This window comes from Spermophilus citellus, assembly GCF_964194105.1.
Source record: "Spermophilus citellus genome assembly, chromosome: 14".
Taxonomy (NCBI): Eukaryota; Metazoa; Chordata; class Mammalia; order Rodentia; family Sciuridae; genus Spermophilus; species Spermophilus citellus.
Genome location: NC_138194.1, coordinates 68,551,340 through 68,571,814, shown reverse-complemented (window position 1 = coordinate 68,571,814; position 20,475 = coordinate 68,551,340). Strand labels below are relative to the sequence as shown.

Genomic DNA, 20,475 nt, shown 5'->3' with positions numbered 1-20,475 from the left:
TATCATTTAACACAGAGAGTTTTATCTTTGATGATGGAGTTCACCCCAGGACCAAAAAAAGCCTCTCTAAAATCACTGAATTTGAAGAAGAGGAGGAAGGGTCTGTATCTCTAAAAGATACTCCCTCTCATGCTCTTCTAAGAGTATACCTTGAGAAGCAACGGGATTCGGCTAATGAAAAGTTGACATTGCACTTCTCAACGTGTGAAGAATTTTTAAACTTGTTTATACACTCTGTTTTAAGAGCAGCCACTCAGCAAATTACTGGCCAGCCTCTCACAGAAAGCCCAGACTATATAGATTTCGACAAAGTAGATCAAGTGTCGTTTCCTGATTATTTTTATCCTTTCTTTGGCAAGAATGTTTTAGCTGAACCAGTTCAAACTGAAAAGGAAAAAAAGTCAGAAGAGATATTATTAGAAAAAACAAGTTTAAGTTCAACGAGTGAGAGCACTGGACCTGAGAGCAGGGCTGACTGGTGTATGTCTCACAGAACTTATGACATTGGCAATAGAAAGGAGTTTGAAAGATTTAAGAAATTTATGAAGGGCACATTAGGGGAAAAGTATCTGTGGCTATGGATGGATATTGAAAGGTTGAAAGTTCTAAAGGACCCTGGAAGACATCAAAGGTATTTCTATTTTTTATTTTTCAATAGTTTCAAAAACAAATTCTAGAATGTTTGGGTTATTTAAGACAAGTAGAAAGACTGAAATAAATATAAAAATGTAGCTTACGCTTCTAGAGGAATGAATAATGATAAAATTTCTTTTATAATAATACTACATTTTGATTTCACAAATTTTCTGTTTTCATAGCTTTCAGGTACTAATATAGAAATGATTTGGGTTTGCATAATGTTTCATCCCATAAATTGTAGAACTACTCTAAAATTTTCTACTTAAGTTTTTATAACATTCCATTGATGTTAAATGTTTTAGACAAAAAACTTATCAGTTGTTTAAGCACACTTGCATAGTAGATCTATTCATGCCAGTGTAAGGGCCTGTTCCTAGTAAAAACTCCTTGGTTAACAGATTGCATGAACTTAGCTCTGATTCCAAGTAGCTGGATATCTGAATGAGTCTCTCCACTGGAAAGCCTCCTGAAAATCTAATGGGGTTCAGGTTAGCTCCATATATTGTAGGTTACCGGAAGTCTGAGAATTTTAAGAGGACACTATTTTAGGAAAGCCCTTATCTTGACTGTAGTTTCCTGATCTTCTCTGAAGCAGATTATCTACAGTAGATTGCAATTCCTATTAAGATTCGACTGAGTATATGCTGAGTGATAGGATTATTCTAGTTATTTTAATGATTAAAGAACTTATAGTTGTAAGAGCTGGGGCACCATAATTGGTTATGGAGTGTGACCTGACTGATTATGGAGTGAAGGTCATTATGACTTTTCAAGACATATCAGGGAAGTTACATGCAAGTAATCTACATAGGTTTTTCAGGATTAATACTGTTTCAATTATTGCCACAAAAAATACCTATATTTTGTGGCCTAAAGCAACTAAATTTTACTTATTCTCTTATAGTTCTGGAGGTCCGAAGGCTCTGGGTGGGGGAGGGGAGATCCATTTCTTTGCCTTTTCTAATTTATAAAGGCCACCTCCATTCCTGAGTTTGTGGCCTCTTCCTCCATCTTCAAAACCATCAGCATGGCATCTTGCCCCTGACCTCTCTATTTGTCCTCACATCTTTATGACTGTCTCTCCTTCTTCCCTCTTTTAAAGGACTCTTGTCATTACATTGGGACTACCCTGATAATCCAAAATAATCTCTTTAAAGTCCTCATCTAAATACATCTGTAAAGCCTCTTTTACCATGTAAGGTAATAAATTAACAAATTCTGGGTATCAGGATGTGGACAGCTTTGCAAAACCATTCAGCCTCCCACAGATGCCCTTCTGTTATTCCCATAACTGTGAGAAATATTTGTATCACCACAAAAAAATGTGTGGTATTTCTATATTGGTTTTGAGATCATCCATTATTTGTCTGAAACACATTTGGTTAATAGAATATTGTGTCAATATGTGTGTATATGTAGGTATGTGTTTTATTTCAGACATCTTGAGAAGATGAAAAAATGCTATCTAGTGAGCAGTGGAGATTGCTACCTTTCTGCAGAAATCTTATCAAAATTTAAACTGTTAGATGGATCTCACTGGACTGAAGAACATTTAAAAAATATTCAGTCTGAGGTTTTAAAACCTTTACTTCTGTATTGGTAAGAAAAATAATGTGAATTGAAGTTTTTTACTTTCACTTTTCTTAGGCTATTTTATGAGTTATGGCTTTTGTCAGATTGGCCTATAATTCATGGAAATTTAAAATAACATTATTAATCTTTAATCCTCTTAAAAATACTTAACTTTTAAGTAATTGGAATATTTGGGTGACTAAATCCATAATGAGATTGGACTTAAGTTTTCTTTTAACTTTGTGAGCACATCCTTCTACACCTTACTCTTTTATGATCAGTATCCCGTAATATTGGTGTGTGTGTGTATGTGTGTGTGTGTGTGTGTGTGTGTGTACATAAAACTAATGTTACAGTTTTATCATCTCAATGAACATTTTTTGAGCATTTCCTTTAGGCCAAGTGCTTGCCAAGGATAAAGGATAAAACCTGTTCAACTAGGTAGGGGTCATGGTCCCGTGAGAGGAATGGACAGGTGAAATTAAATAATAGGAAATATGGTGAATGCACACCACGTGGTCCCTGCTTAGCACAGAGAAGAGGGCACATTTCACTTGAGACTCAAAGGACTGGTAGCAAGGAAAAGCGAACAGACACGGTATAGATTAAAATGTGTGCTGTTTGAAGATCAGCATGGTGTCCACTGTAACTGTTGGATCTGATTGTGTAATTTCTTTGCTTTAAATCTCACTGATTTTCCCAAAGAAAAATTCAGATATTTTTAAAAATTAGCAAATCAGGAGGGGCGTGGTGGCACAGGCCAGCGGCTCTGGAGGCTACGACAGGAGAATCGCGAGTTCAAAGCCAGCCTCAGTAATGGTGAGGTGCAGTGAGATCTTGTCTCTAAATAAAATACAAAATAGGGCCGAGGATGTGACTCAGTGATTGAGTGCCCCTGAGTTCAATCCCAGGTACCAAAAAAAAAAAAAAAATAAGTAAATCAGGTAATCATGATTTGTTCCTTGTCCACTTCTCTGACATCATCTCCCACCTAAGTATTCTAGATTTTGTACATGCTTTGTACTTTTCTATATTTAATGTTCTGTTCTTTTCGTCAGAAAATTTATTCTTTGATATTTTAAGACATACAGAAAGGTATAAATTATACTATAGTGGGTACATGTGCACACACGATTCAACTTAATAAAACATTACCTTTACGGGGAGGCTTTCCTTTATTAATTACACTTTTTGTTTTGAGATAATTGTAGATTTTTTTGTTTTGAGATAATTGTATATTCACATGGAAATTTTATCCAGTTTATCCCAATGGTAACATCTTGCATAATTATAGTACAATATCACAGTGAAGAGATTAATATTGATAGGATATGTCCATCTTTTCTACATATTACCAGTTCTACATGTACTCATTTGTGTGTGTATTTAGTTCCTTTATCACTTTGTATATCTATGCATGTGCCAGCGCAATCAAGATACAGAACAGTTAGGATATCACAAGCTTTCTTTGTAGTGCCCTCTTATAACCATCCCACACCCTCTCTCTCTCCCCTTATCCCTAACTCCTGGAAACCACTAGTAAATAAAATTATATGTAATCTTTTGCCATTAGCTTTTAAAAACTCATGCAATTGTCTTGAGATATATCTAAGTTGTATGTATCAAGAGTTTGTTGCTTTGTATTTCTGAGTAGTACTCATACACACATACATACACTGTAAATAGATTTCTCCCACTCACAAGAACTTGAGAATTAAGGTGTGTACAAATGTGCACAAGAACTTATACAATGGCAGCATCAAAAATAGTACAGTACTAGTTTCGGACTCACTGTGAAATGGCCCATATTATTGGGTGAATTCACATAATGGCTAATCAAAGACTAATGTTATGTGAATGAAATGAGTGTAAAATTATAATGGTAAGGGCAGTAAGGATTTATGGAGTCAAATCAAGATACTTTAATGATATTAATCATAAAATTGAGGCACCTACATTTCCTGGCCATCAGATGTGTGATGTATTTGATAAGGCATTTCTGGATATGCCCACTTACTGATTGACATGTGAAAGGAAGTAATTTTGGATATCTCCAAGTGTGCTAAATAAAGCTTCTGAAATGTAGGATAGAATGACCATGACCGTAGAGATTACATGGGATGCTTCCTGATTCTAAGCTACTTTTGGACTGTGGATTCTCCTCCACTCTTGCTTTGTTCTCACTGAGAAGGTATCTACCTTCTTCCTATCATAAAGGGAAGTAATTTTCTGCCAGGTCCTGCAATATGGAATAAAAATTAGTCCTTGGGCTGTGGCATCTGGGGGAAAACCTGGTCCAAGAACCAATTAGCCACAGGCCTTGACAGCTGGAGTTAACCTCGTGTACAATAGTTAACCCACAGACTGAGTACCAGGATATCCAACCAATTAAGTGTGGCCTTGACATTGTGCCAGACATTCTTCTTCCTAAGTTTCTTGCAGTAGAATTGGTCTTTCAATTATATAAATTGTTGTAAAATTAATTACTGTCTTCAAATTTAAGACTTGCAAATAGATAACTTGAATCATAACCCACTTTAGTAGCATATCTGAGCATTACAAAAAAGTGTTTATAATGTCTAAAAATGTTAATTCCCCATTCTACCAATTTTTTATTGGTACTATAAATACTAAACTGCTTTAAAATTATCACAGTATGTTTTTTATTTTACTAGAAAATATGTTATTTAAATCTTCCTTCATCAATACATGTTTCTTTTTCTTATCAATCAGATAATAACTTAGATTATTTTATGATATTTTCTTGCACAATTGCCTTTTTATATGAGCAAATAGAATCACAGGCAGTTGACATATAGAAAAATATTTTTTAAGGCTAGGGAGCAGAAGAATAGAAGTTATTAGAAAAGGGATATACTAAGATTGATTGTTGATTGAAGATTATTTGTAGGCTTTTGTTTTTGAGGCTTATTGTCTAATTTAATCTTAATATCTCTAATCTTAAATTTGTTTTTCCAATAAACAGGGCACCAAGATTTTGTGTTACTCATTCACCCTCAACAAAACATGCTACAGCTGAACTGAAATTCTGGCACCTCCGTCAAGAGAAACCAAGGAAAGATATTGATCCTTTTCCACAAATGGCAACCCTCTTGCCATTAAGACCTAAATCTTGCATTCCGCATATAACTGAGGTCCAGGTAGGGTGTCCAGTCTATTCTTTGGTTTCAGTTAAATATCCATGCTTGAGTGTTGTACACTGATCCTCCTATTGGTTTTATCACATGCTTTATCGGAGTGCTGGTGGGTCCCAATGGACATGCTGCCACAGTTAGGAAATGGAAAAATCTACAATCTGTAGCCTACAAAGCAGCAAAAGTGATGGTTTTAAAATGTATGATTATGTCACTCATATGCTCAAACTCTCCATTGGCCTCCTCTCCCATTCAGAATAAAATCCATTCTTTGTGTAGCTATACAGGCCCCTGCCGTCCTGATGACCCTGTTTCCTACCCTCTTCTCCAACTTACTCTATCCTAACCACACTGGTCCCCCCTTTTTTTTCCTCTTTGATACAGCATGTAAAAACCTCGGGCTTTGCACCTACTGTTCTCTTTGCTTGAAGCACTTGTCCTCCGGATGTCCACATGGCCTTCCCCATCTCCTTTAGATGTCTTCTCAAATATCACTTAATCCTTGACTCTTCTGTATGCGCACTTATGTAGAATACCATACACATCCATCTATCTCTGTGTGTGCCCTTCACCCTGCTTATTTTGCTTTTTTTGTGCTTATGAGCATGTGATCTGTTTGTTTACTGTGTTTTATCTCCTATAGAATATAAGGGATTTTTCTTTGTTACCTGTTTGTCCCTAGGGCCAGAAAACAGGGCCTGACATGTAATTACTGGTTAGTAAATTGAAAGAATGAATGGGAAGTTGCAACAGCAGAATTACAGGCAGTGAGTTTCCATCATCTGAGGAAGAATAAGACAGCATAAAAAGATTAAGGGAGGGCTGGGGCTATGACTCAGTGGTAGAGTGCTTAGCACGTGTGAGGCACTGAGTTCAATCCTCAACATCACATAAAAATAAAAGTATTGGGTCTACCTGCATATATAGAAGATAAGGAGAAAATCTGAAAAGAGAAGAAAAATTAACTGACTTTAAATAGAATAAATAAATAGTCCTTTGTATTTTGACACAGAGTAGCAATAACTATACCTTCATTTCAATAATAAGAAGCCTAATTAATCTTAGTTGGCTTTAAAGGTATTGCAGAATGTTGACTGCCATTGACTATACACAGCCTCTTCTTTATATTCAGGATATCTTATTTTTAAAGGCAGGAAGATGTATAATGAGGTTTTGAATGTTTTACTTCTACAAATACTGTTTTAGAGCTAGAGAGACATTACAATTCTTCTGTCCATGGAGAAATTTTAAAACATACCAATGCCTGAATCCTACTTTCAGAAATTCTGATTTAATTGATCTGGAATGTATCAGGGTCACTGAAAAATCAGGGAGTTGCTTTGGAGGGTTCTCAACCCTCCTTGAATACTAGGGCCATGGTTTAGAACCTGCCTTTTTAAAAGATTCCCAGGTGATTTGTATGGGAAGCACAGCTACTGGCTATTAGTTCTCAAGCTTTGGCACACTAAGCATCACCAAAGACCTTGTTCAAACAGATTCCTGGTCTCCAACAGAGATCAGGGTTCAGTAGCTCTGGGGTGGGCCCAAGGCTTTCATTTCTAAATGGCTGCCTCTCATGAGGCTGCAGTGGGGGGACCACACTGGGAGTTAGTGTGTCTTTAGTGCACAAGTATTTGCTCATCCATTGTTTTTACTTCTTCCTGGCTTCCTTTGCATATTGTGGCTATACTGTATGCCACTCCACTGATTACTCCTCCTGGTTCACCCATGTGACTCAGCAACCCAGTTACTAGGTGAGCACACTTCTTGGAGGCAGACTTCAGGGAACATATCACTGAGAGCATACAAACATTTGCATAAACAACAACTTCAAATGGAGAGGTACTGGGGAAAGAAAATAAGATGTGATTAAGAAAAGGACCTGGGGTAAGAGAAGAATAATACAAGTGGAAGAAATGATTTACAGTAGAGGGGGTAGAGAGAGAAATGGGGAGGGGAGGGGAGGGGAGATAGTAGAGAATAGGATAGACAGCAGAATACATCAGACACTAGAATGGCAATATGTAAATCAATGGAAGTGTAACTGATGTGATACAGCAATCTGTATACGGGGTAAAAATGGGAATTCATAACCCACTTGAATCAAATTGTGAAATATGATATATTAAGAACTATGCAATGTTTTGAACGACCAACAATAAAAAAAAAAAGAAAAAAGAAATTAAAAAAAAGAAAAGGACCTTGAATAAGTGAACACTGCCAAAGGAAGGGAGAGAGATTAGCTTGTGTGAAAAAGTGGTAGAAACATGGATTCTCCTCTGTTGCCTTTGGCTTCCAGAGAATTAGCACCATCTGTTGTCCTGGATATTTTGTAGCTGGACAGTGCTTTCTGATCTCACGCTCTCTCCTTGGTAGAAAGCACTCAGTGCCATTTTTTTCCCATTCAAAAATTAAGATATCATTCCTATACAATAAAAGATGCCCTTTTCAGTGTATAGTTCTGTGAACCTTGACAAAAGTGTACAATGTATAACCACCATCAGAGTCATGGTACAGTTTCTTCCTCTACCTTCCTCCTCAATTCTGTTTGCCCTCTTGTCGGTGCTCCCACCCCCGCCCACCCCTATCCCTGTTCTAGCTTCCACCCAAGCCAGCAAGCTCAAAAACTCTAACTTGGGTTTCTCTCTGTATGATACACTATAACTTTGTGTGTGCATGTGTATGGTAAAAAGCACATGGCATGACATCATCTCTGCTATGTTTAAGCGTACCTTTAATACTTGTGTTGTGGCTGTCCACTTTTGTGGAACAGTGTGTCAGACTTTGCATCTTGCAAGTCTGGCGGCACACCCATTGGAGACAATACCCCCTACTCTCCCTCCCCTCTTGGAAACCACACTTCTATTTTCTTTTTCTATAAATTCGATTACTTTTCTATGTTTAACTGTAAGTATCACTGAAAGCTTGGTCTTTGTCCCCATTGCTAATCTAGTAACAAAGGCACAGTTTTGGGAAAAAGGAAAAAAGGTTTTTTGCTTTGCTAGCAAGGGAGGAACACAGGGGACTCCGATCCTAAACACTGTGATTCTGCCCATCAGCAGGAACGGGGGGCTTTAAAGAGATGATTCAAAAGCTACCTTCCAAGTGTTCTCGGTTGGAGTGGTAATTTACTTGTTAATTGCCCTCCCCAAAGTCTGGATTACTTCCTTCCTGTGGGGAGTGTGTACTCAAGGACAGATAAATCTGCCTAAACTGGGGAAGAAAGGTAGTCCTATTTCCCCATAGATTAGGGAAGGGGGGAGATTAGGGAGGAACGGGAGAGAGAAAGAGAAAGCTACTTGTCCATTTTAAAAATAAGTTGCAGTGGCTCTACCACGTGGCCTGCGCAGTGGTTTCATTAATGAGGTTCTAGGCATAAAGTTAGTTAGAAGAGATCGAAATAAAACACACAGACCAGTTACCTTATTTATATTGCTAGGTCCAAGATGGCTCACATCTCTGGTTCCCACCTCTAGCCGCCCAGCAGGGCAGCAAGGATTACTCAGGGCTAGCAGGAGAGAGAGAGAGTGAACACGCCGGGGAGTAGCCTTTTATTGGGGAACAAGAGATTCAGGGGAGAATTCCATCCAATGAAGGTTGAGGGGGGGCTGCACTCCAAGGTCAGGGTCAGTGATTGGGTCCCCGGGGTCAGTGGTCAGGCACACCCCCACACGGATGGGCTCTCTCATCAGGAAAGGGTCGGGAAAGCTTCGACAGAGCCAAAGCGCCTCAGGCCCTTAACGGGAGTCACCCAATCACATGTTAGAATGGCTTCCCACATATCCCCCCTTTCTTTTCTTAACAATGAGGCCACGGTTCACTCTCTGGAGTTCCTGGATTCTTGATTGGAAGACTCGCCATCCTATAGTTACAATACCAAAGAGAATTAACAGCAAAGAGAATAATCCAATAATGTACCAAGCGGAGTGTTTAAGAATATTTCCAGGGTTGAATCCATTTAACTCCTTCAATATTTGGTTAGCCAAAGAAGAAGGATCTGAAAAATCAGCTCTATTATTTTGAATGTCTTGGATATGGTGATGAAGTTCCAGAATATCCAAGCTATTATTACTATTTTGCCAAATACCTAATAAATGGTTTTTAACCTTCTCCCAATCCCAGAGAGAAGCATTGTACTTGGCAGCTGTAACACATACATACTTATAATTAGCATGGCATTTAAGCCTTTCCTTAAATTTTAAGGCTGAAAGTTCATTACCTATGTCTATAACAGTCGCCTCTAAGGCATTTAATTTAGTTTCAATCCTTTTATCAATATCTGTCATCTATCCATTTAACTTTTACATTTCCAATAATTAAAACATAAGGAGATTGGACACAAGCTCTTAAGCCATAGCAAGATCCCTCTTTACAGTTCTTGCCGACAAATTTTGGTAAAGGTTTATCTGTAAAATGTAAATACTCTGAGGCAGCAATTAAACGCCAAATATCTCTTTGAACACCTCCTTCACTATAAGTCAAAATATTACTAACAAATCCTGCAGGTGTCATAGCAGAATTTCTTTGTAATTGTCTCATCAATTTTTGGAGACCAGTCTAAAATATACCCACTATCTTTAGACACCTTATGTTGTACAGGAAAGGTATTTACACAATCCATCCATTTAGGGAAGGTGCCAATTTCAATTGTAGAACTATTTGGACAGTGGGGTATTGGTGGAGGTTTTGCAGAAATGACTGGCTTGTTATGGGAAAGTCCCATCTTAATTACTGATCTAGTATTAGGTTTTAAGTCCCCATGAATAGAATTATTTGTCAGTCTAGGTTTACCGATCGCTGTCTTTTCTTTGAATGATACTTTCAGACAGCCAGCATGTTTATCATGTGACCAACACAAAGGTAATTGGGCACTGTAGCCAGAATAATTAAATCTAGTCACATGATTGGGAGTAATATGAGTATCTGTAAATCCTCCCATCATGAATGAGTCATTAGTAAATACTGGAATAGATTCTCCAGTCCACACAGCTGGGTGTACCAGGGGTGGATCTGGGAAATATGTCCAATAAGTGTCTACTTGATTCCCTTTTACCTGACAGCCCAGTAGGGCAATTACTGTTGCTACCATCAAGACTGGGGTCCTGTTCTTTCCTAGTTGTCGAAGTATTCGGGAAGCCTGGGTTGTTAGCTTCTTCACATCTTTCCACGAAATCAGCTTTTCGGCTGGTTCAATCTGGTCCTTCTTTATCTTTTTTTGATATCTCCTCCTTCTGGGTAGTGGCTCCTCCGGGTCGATCCTCAGTCGCTTGAATCTGGGTTCTATCTCCTCCATGTCTGATAGCACATTCAGGCACCCAAATAGGACGGAAAGCACCTTCTGGGAAGATACAAGCATGACCTCAGCCCCATGTTATTACCAGGTCCGGACCCTTCCACTGACCAGTTTGTAAATCTTTCCACAGAACTCTGCCTAAAGGGCCTGTTACTGAGGGAGACATTTGTCTTTCAGCAGCAGTGTGACCTTCTGCATCACAGTTTAAAAAATTTAAAACAAAAAAGGCATGATTAAGGCTATTTTGGGGAGTCATAATCCTATTCCCCCCTTTTAATTTTTGTAATTGAAGCTTAATAGATAAATGAGCTCATTCCACAATGGCTTGACCTTGGGGGTTATAAGGAATTCCTGTTTTATGATTAATTTTAAACTCTTGGCAAAATTGTTGAAAAGAAGAGCTTATGTAAGCTGGAGCATTATCTGTTTTAATCTGCATAGGGCACCCTAAAACGGAAAAAGCTGCTAAGCAATGAGAAATCACATGTTGAGTATTTTCCTTAGTACGTGCTGTGGTAAAAATAAATCTAGAATAAGTGTCCACTATGACATGCACATAACATTGCTTACCAAATTGAGGAATATGAGTTACATCCATTTGCCATATCTGATTTGGTTTTAATCCACGGGGATTTACCCCTGATGGCAGAGATGGAGTGTGAATAACACACTTAGGGCATTGGCTTACAATCTGATGAGCTTGTTCTCTGGTAATATTAAATTTTTTACGTAAGCTAGAAGCATTTTGATGATGCAAGGAATGGGAAGCTAGGGCACAGTCATACAAAGACATCTGTTGACAAAAAGCTACTAACTTATCAATTTTGTCATTACCTGAAACTAGAGGTCCAGGAAGATTAGTATGGGCACGTATGTGTCCTATGAAACATGGGTACTTTCGCATTAGCACTGTCTTTTGTAAATTATGAAATAATTCAAATATCTCCTGTGATGAAGTAAACCCAATAACTGAGGTTTCAATATTTTTGGTAACTCTGACTGCATATAAGCTGTCAGAATAGATATTAATGGGCTCATTTGAAAAGTAATCTAAGGCACAAATCAGAGCTTGAAGCTCTGCTCTTTGGGCAGAAGTATAAGAAGTTTGTATTACCTCTGTGTGAACACGGCTGAAGAAACCTGCCTTACCAGAGTTGGAAGCATCCGTGAACACCAATAAAGCTTCCTCTATTGGATAAGAACGTACAATTTTTGGAAAAATAAGTGACGTTAATGATGCAAATTGTACAATCTTATCACAAGGATAATGGCTATCTATCTGTCCAGGAAAATCTGCAAAGGCTATCTGCCATGAGCTAGAAGTTTGAAAAAGCCAATTAGTCTGTTGAACAGAAAATGGAATAATTATAATATCAGGCTCAGATCCAATTAACTGTAATATCCTAGTTCTACCTTTAATTACTAATTGAGCTATAGAATCATGAAAAGGAATTAATGTTTTTTGAGGGGAGTGGGATAAATAAATCCACTCAATAACTCCTAATGTTTGCCATATGGCTCCTGTTGGGGTATGTTCAGTTGGAAATATTAATAAATACACTATTTCTTTAGGATCTATTCTAGTAAGCTGTGCATTTTTAATTGTAATTTTTACTTTCCTTAGAGCTGTTTTGGCCTCCAGGGTTAGCTGACGTGGAGAGGTTGGAGAAGGATTTCCTTGTAATATCTGAAATAAAGGACTTAATTTAGAAGTAGTTAGTTTTAAGGATGGCTTTAGCCAATTAATCTCTCTTAAAAGCCTTGAAAATCATTAGGGGTTTGTACAGAAACTGTTGTTCTGCTCCGGTAAAATTAAAGATGGCGGCCCCCATGGTCGGCGCGATGACGTCACATTGCGCGACCACCTACTTCCTCATTTTCGTCCTGGGGGCGGGCCGACCGGAAGTTTGTGTTCCGGCTAGGCGGAAATGATGATAAGAAGGCGGTCTCATCCGCGCCATCTGAATCTACCGCATGGCGCTGAGTCCTGCAATATCTATTATCATTAGTAAATGGAGCTCTGAACTTAAAACCGAGCATGCGACACTTGCGCGCAAAATGATTATTTTTTCCACAAATGTAACATCTACCTCGGGAATTTTGACCTAAATTTTGTGGCCCCAAAGTTTCTTTTAATGCACCAGCTAAGGCTACTGTTTGCAACTGTGTGGGGTCTAAGTCAGAACACAGGCGAATATACTCAGAAACTGTTCCTTTTTTACAATGCGGTCGGAGAACATCCTGACAAATTTTATTTGCGTTCTCAAAAGCCAATTGCCTAACGATAAATTCGCTTGCTCCTGGGTCCCCGATGGACCTGTTCGCAGCCTGATACAGTCGGGCTACGAAATCTGAATAAGTCTGATTTTGGTAAGAACTAAATTGGACTGGTCCTTGGGGACGATCTGTCTCCAAGCACGTTTTGCACAATCAGTTATTTGATTGTATACTACAAAATCATAATTTAACTGTCTTTCTAAATCAGCGAAATCTTCAGTCCCTAAAAACATCATTACTGGCGTTTCTATGCCCTGTCTTCTGTTCTTTTCTGCCTGTTCATTACAAAAATCAGTCCAATAAGTTTTCCAAAGCAAGTAATCTCCCCCGCTCAGACAAGATCTGGCTAAAAAAATCCAATCGCTAGGAGGAAGGGGTTGTGAGCAAATATTTTCTATCAGGCTCTGTACAAAAGGTGAATTTGGACCATACGTCTCACATGCACTTTTTAATTCTTTAATAGTTTTAAATGGAATTACAGCATGAACTCTAACTCTCTGATCTTGCTCATTAACTTGCTCAAAAACTGGAAAGAGGTGAAAACCAGTAGTATCCTCTCCCATTTCTTGAGCCTTCTTAATACCTTGCTGGACTGGGGTAAGAAAAGTCATTTTTAATTCAGCATACCTGTTAAATTTGGTCCTTCTAGCAGGTACCGGCCAAATTCGAATAGCTTGGGCAGGCGGTGTTAAACGCAGCCTATTAAAACTTCTCTCTAAGTCCTGAATTTCAACATCTGATTCCTCTTCCTCAGACTGTGAGCCGCGGTCAGACTCTGCACTATCACCATTTTGAATTTGGGTTTCTAAACCACGTGGTTGAGAAGAACCCTGAGCCCCTCTAGGAGTCTCTTCTGTATTTTCCTCTCTAGCAAGATCATCTACCTCTTCCGGAGGGCTCTCTAGGATTTGGGAGGTTTCTCCTCTATGATGTTGTTCTGTACAATCTGCCTGCGGGCTAGCCTGATCTTGGGAGTTTAAGTTCACATTTCTAACCTTTGGCTTGGCCCCTAGTGCCTTTGTTTTTAAATGGCTTAAGGGAAAGGGAATTAACTTAGCCTCAGGCTGATTCTCCATTTGAATAGACCTAACAGCTCCTTGAATGCCTTTTAAAAGGTCCTCAGGGGGCAATGAATTTTGGCCCATATATTCAAAAAGACAAACTTCTAGGGCCGTCCAAGTTTTCTGTATATTTTCTATGCCTCCAGGTAGTTCGTTAGAAAGACAGACTCTCTGTAACTTTCTTCCTAATTTCTCCCAAGTAAGTAAATTTGGAGACTCTTGGTCACAAAACCAAGGACAATATTCACCTACAATCTTTAAAAATTGTAATAACTGAGTTTTCTTTATCTGTTTTCCTTTCTGATTAATTATACTGTCTAAAATAGTCAGATACATTTCCTTATCCGTAGAAGTTGAATTTCCCATTTTAAGTAATTTAACGTCTCTTTCCTTCAATATCTCCAGGTACTTTTGTGACCCAAATTGTTACCTCTTCCTTTATTTTTATTCCTTATCTTCCTTTATCTTTATTTTTTTCCTTATCTTTATAGCGCGCTCCCACTCAATCTAACTAATCTAGAATGCCCCCCTCATGGGCGCCAATTCTACCACACGGCCTGCGCAGTGGTTTCATTAATGAGGTTCTAGGCATAAAGTTAGTTAGAAGAGATCGAAATAAAACACACAGACCAGTTACCTTATTTATATTGCTAGGTCCGAGATGGCTCACATCTCTGGTTCCCACCTCTAGCCGCCCAGCAGGGCAGCGAGGATTACTCAGGGCTAGCAGGAGAGAGAGAGAGTGAACACGCCGGGGAGTAGCCTTTTATTGGGGAACAAGAGATTCAGGGGAGAATTCCATCCAATGAAGGTTGAGGGGGGGCTGCACTCCAAGGTCAGGGTCAGTGATTGGGTCCCCGGGGTCAGTGGTCAGGCACACCCCCACACGGATGGGCTCTCTCATCAGGAAAGGGTCGGGAAAGCTTCGACAGAGCCAAAGCGCCTCAGGCCCTTAACGGGAGTCACCCAATCACATGTTAGAATGGCTTCCCACAAGTGGCAGAGCAGCAAGGGCTATATTTAAAGCATAAAGTGGACCACTCTTACTTAAGCTCAACTTCCTATGGGGGCCTTTCTTTTATTGAGTGTTTGATTAATGTCATGCTGTGTTCTGGATTACTAAAGGAGATTAGGAGCCCTGATATCTAGGAATCTATATGTAGAACATATTTAGGCAAATAATTTTGCTTGTAGAATCCTTAAAAATTATTAGTAGTTGTTAGGTATGTAGAGGATATATACACTTTATAGTTCTGGATAATAAAATATCACAAATATAAAAACAATAAAACTACTATAAATTTGGAAATAGGAGACAAATCATTCTGATATTATCTCCTTCTATGTAACTATTATTTGTTTTCTCATAGGCATCTTATGAATTTTTCATTTTAATGAATTTCTACTTTTATATTGATTATTTCTTTTAACATCATCAATATTCTTCTGTGTGTGTTGTCATCTTCATAGACAGTTTTTAAGTGTCAAGTTCTTCCTCCAGCTTCCTCCAGCAGATTCTGCTTTCATAGCAGTAGAGTCAGGACATACAATTTTTTGGCTCTTCTTTTCTTTCCTTAAATCTAACTTGTAATGGCATTTCACTATGTGGGTTGCATAAAACTGGGAATTGGGGAAGGAGAAAATTTCCATTTTAGTAAGAAACATGGTAAGGGGGTACAGTGAAAGAAAAGTCCTCTAGTGACCAAAAGAAATTTGAGGTCTGTGTACAGAATGATGTTTTATTCTCTATTTTTTTCCATTTTGCTCACTTTTGATTTTGTTCATTATCTTACCACTTTTAGAAAGAGGACTTCAGTTTATTACAACTTCCTAAATCTGCCAAGAAATTACCTAGAGTAAAAACAGCAACTCAGAAGCCTTTGAAGAATGAATCTTTGTATCTAGTTTCTTCAAAGGATGACGGGATTGAGAAAGGGTAGGTGAAATTTTGTGTGTGTCAAGTGCTTTGATACAATGGTAAGATTTTGAAGAATTTAAAAATTAAGTAGAAAACCAGTACATTGATTTTATGTGGGATCTTACATTTCAGTTGATAAGAATTAAAGGCTTATACTTAATATACAGATTCTAAATTAATAGTGTAATTCCATATGTTAGTAATTTTAAATAGATGGTACCTCCAATCTTTGACCTGTCATGAGCTGTACAATAAGGACTTCCCAGAGAAGATTGCTTTCTATGCTATTCAATAATTTATATTTCTCAAATTTAAGAACTCATAAGACTTTCCAATATTGTCATTGTTTAATATAGCATATTATTTTATCAATTTAGGCTTGTTAACATACTTACCTTTTTTGTTCTTTATTTCCAATGGGATTATTGGTATTTATTTATTTATTTATTTTGGGTTATGAACTCCCATTTTTACCCCAAATACAGATTGCAGAATCACATCGGTTACACATCCACATTTTTACATACTGCCATATTAGTGACTGTTGTATTCTGCTACCTTTCCCATCCTCTACTATCCCCCCTCCCCTCCCCTCCCATCTTCTCTCTCTACCCCATCTACTGTAATTCATTTCCCTCCGTGTTTGTTATCCCATTCCCCTCACAACCTCTTATATGTAATTTTGTATAACAATGAGGGTCTCCCTCCATTTCCATGCAATTTCCCTTTTTTTCTCCCTTTCCCTCCTACCTCATGTCTCTTTTTAATGTTAATCTTTTCTTCCTGCTCTTCCTCCCTGCTCTGTTCATAGTTGCTCTCATTATATCAAAGAAGACATTTGGTATTTGTTTTTTAGGGATTGGCTAGCTTCAGTGAGCATAATCTGCTCTAGTGCCATCCATTTCCCTGCAAATTCCGTGATTTTTGTCATTTTTTAGTGCGTAATACTCCATGGTGTAGAGATGCCACATTTTTTTTATCCATTCATCTATTGAAAGGCATCTGGGTTGGTTCCACAGTCTAGCTATTGTGAATTGTGCTGCTATGAACATCGATGTGGCAGTATCCCTGTAGCATGCTCTTTTAAGGTCTTCAGGGAATAGTCCAAGAAGGGCAATAGCAGGGTCAAATGGTGGTTCCATTCCCAGCTTTCCCAGGAATCTCCATACTGCTTTCCAGTTTTCATTGTATAAATCTTTCACCTCTTTTGTTAGGTTGATTCCCAAGTATTTTATTTTTTTTGAAGATATTGTGAATGGAGTGTTTTTCCTCATTTCTGTTTCAGAAGTTTTGTCGCTGATATACAGAAATGCCTTTGATTTATGCGTGTTGATTTTATATCCTGCCACTTTGCTGAATTCATTTATTAGTTCTAGTAGTTTCTTTGTAGACCCTTTTGGGTCTTCTAGGTATAGAATCATGTCATCTGCAAATAGTGATAATTTAAGTTCTTCTTTTCCTATTTTTATGCCTTTAATTTCTTTCATCTGTCTAATTGCTCTGGCCAGTGTTTCGAGAACTATATTGAATAGAAGTGGTGATAGAGGGCATCCCTGTCTTGTTCCAGATTTTAAAGGGAATGCCTTCAACTTTTGTCCATTCAGAATGATGCTAGCCTGAGGCTTAGCATAGATAGCTTTTACAATGTCAAGGTAAGTTCCTGTTATCCCTAGTTTTTCTAATGTTTTGAACATAAAGGGATGCTGTACTTTGTTGAATGCTTTCTCTGCGTCTATCGAGATGATCATATGGTTCTTATCTTTAAGTCTATTGATGTGGTGAATAACATTTATTGATTTCCGTATATTGAACCATCCTTGCATCCCAGGGATGAATCCTACTTGATCATGGTGCACAATTTTTTTGATGTGCCTTTGTATCCGATTCGCCAGAATTTTATTGAGGATTTTTGCATCTAGGTTCATTAGAGATATTGGTCTGTAGTTTTCTTTCTTTGAGGTGTCTTTGTCTGGTTTCGGAATCAGGGTGATGTTGGCCTCATAGAATGAATTTGGAAGAGCTCCCTCTTTTTCTATTTCCTGAAATAACTTGAAAAGTATTGGTATTAATTCTTCTTTAAAGGTTTTGTAGAACTCCGCTGTATACCCATCCGGTCCTGGGCTTTTCTTGGTTGGTAGTCTTTTGATGGCTTCTTCAATTTCATCCATTGATATTGGTCTGTTCAAATTGTGTGTATCCTCCTGACTCAGTCTGGGCAAATCATATGACCTAAGAAATTCATCAATGTCTTCACTATCTTCTATTTTATTGGAATATAGGTTTTCAAAGTAATTTCTAATTGTCTTCTGTATTTCTGTAGCATCTGTTGTTATAATGCCTTTTTCATCTCGTATGTTAGTAATTTGAGTTCTCTCTCTTCTCTTCGTTAGCATGGCTAAGGGTCTGTCGATCTTGTTTATTTTTTCAAAGAACCAACTTTTAGTTTTGTTAATTTTTTCATTAGTTTCTTTTGTTTCAATTTCATTGATTTCTGCTCTGATTTTAATTATTTTTTGCCTTCTGCTACATTTGCTGTTGTTTTGCTCTTCCTTTTCTAGGGCTTTGAGATGAAGTGTGAGCTCATTTATTTGTTGGTTTTTCCTTTTTTTGAGGAATGACCTCCAGGCGATGAATTTCCCTCTTAAAACTACTTTCATTGTGTCCCATAGATTCCGATATGTTGTGTCTGTATTTTCATTTATCTCTAAGAATTTTTTGATTTCCTCCTTTATGTCTTCTGTAACCCATTGATCATTCAGTAACGTATTGTTCATTGTCCATGTGATGTAGGATTTTTCCTTCCTTCTTTTATCATTGATTTCCAGTTTCATTCCATTATGATCAGATAAAATGCATGGTATTATCTCCACCCCTTTATATTTACTGAGGGTTGCCCTATGGCATAACATATGGTCTATTTTTGAGAAGGATCCATGTGCTGCTGAGAAAAAAGTATATCCACTTGATGATGGTTGATATATTCTATATATGTCAGTTAAGTCTAGGTTATTGATTGTGATATTGAGGTCAATAGTTTCTTTATTCAACTTTTGTTTGGAGGATCTGTCCAATGGTGAGAGAGGTGTGTTGAAGTCACCCATGATTATTGTGTTGTGGTCTATTTGATTCTTGAACTTGAGGAGAGTTTGTTTTATGAACGTCGCAGCGCCATTATTTGGTGCATAAATATTGATAATTGTTATGTCTTGTTGGTGAATGGTTCCTTTTAACAGTATATAATGTCCTTCCTTATCCCTTTTGATTAACTTAGTCTTGAAGTCGATTTTATTCGATATGAGAATGGCCACCCCTGATTGCTTACAAGGACCGTGTGCGTGGTATATTTTTTCCCAACCTTTTACCTTGAGCCTGTGTATGTCTTTTCCAATCAGATTGTGTCTCCTGGAGGCAGCATATTGTTGGATTTGTTTTTTTAATCCATGTTACCAGCCTATGTCGCTTTATTCAAGAGTTTAAGCCATTAACGTTTAGAGTTACTATTGATATATGGTTTGTACTTCCTGCCATGTTTGATTATTTAATCTCTTTTTTTTCTAATTTAGTTTGTTTCTCCATGATTAGCTTTCCCCCTGTCCTCTGTCTTTACCGAGGCACTTCCCACTGATGGTTTTGGTTATTGTTTTTCGTTTCTTCCTCGTGTAGTGTTTTGCTCAAGACGCTTTGCAATGCTGGTTTTCTGGCTACAAATTCTTTTAGCTTTTGTTTATCATGAAAGATTTTTATTTCGTTGTTGTACCTGAAGCCTAATTTTGCTGGATACAGAATTCTTGGTTGGCATCCATTGTCTTTCAGTATTTGAAATATGTTGTTCCAGGATCTTCTCGCTTTCAGCGTCTGTGATGAAAAATCTGTTGTTAACCTTATTGGTTTTCCCCTAAATGTAATCTGCCTCTTTTCTCTTGTAGCTTTTAATATTTTCTCTTTGTTCTGTATATTGGATATCTTCATAACAATGTGTCTTGGCGTTGGTCTACTGTGATTTTGTGTGCTCGGTGTCCTGTATGCATCTACAATTTGTATATCTGTTTCCTTTTTTATTTCTGGAAAGTTTTCTGTAATTATTTCATTCAGCAGGTTACTCATTCCCTTGGTATGAATCTCTGTGCCTTCCTCTATCCCAATGACTCATAAGTTTGGTTTTTTTATGTTATCCCAAATCTCTTGGATGTTTTTCTCGTGATTTTTTACCAGCCTATCTGAGTTGGCTAGACTCTTTTCAAGATGATATATTTTGTCTTCATTATCTGACGTTCTGGCTTCTACTTGCTCCACTCTGTTAGTGATACTCTCGATTGAGTTTTTAATTTGGTTTATTGTTTCCTTCATTTCTAGAATTATTGTTTGATTTTTTTAAATAATCTCTATCTCCTGATAAAGATGCTTAACTTCTTCTTTTATCTGTTTATGTAATTCATTTTCAATGTGATCTTTAAGGTTCCTTTCCATCTGTCTAAGGTGTTCCTTAAGTTCTTTATATGGCCATTTTTCTGATGACTCTAGGTCCTCCTGAATATTTAGGCTGTCCTGCATTGTTTGTAC

The 20,475-nt window shown here is 37.7% G+C and overlaps 1 protein-coding gene across 2 annotated transcripts in view; it reads left to right on the top strand.

Moving 5' to 3' along the window:
- Positions 1–20,475, top strand: part of RGS22 (regulator of G protein signaling 22) — a gene marked incomplete at its 3' end in the record, with an annotated part of 133,093 nt that overhangs the window by 35,642 nt on the left and 76,976 nt on the right. For both annotated transcript variants that reach the window (XM_081266794.1, XM_081266793.1), the window contains exons 8-11: positions 16–631; positions 2,077–2,238; positions 5,198–5,372; positions 15,800–15,933. In XM_081266794.1, coding sequence (XP_081122920.1) covers positions 16–631; positions 2,077–2,238; positions 5,198–5,372; positions 15,800–15,933 — 1,087 coding nt within the window. The remainder of the gene's footprint in view (positions 1–15; positions 632–2,076; positions 2,239–5,197; positions 5,373–15,799; positions 15,934–20,475) is intronic.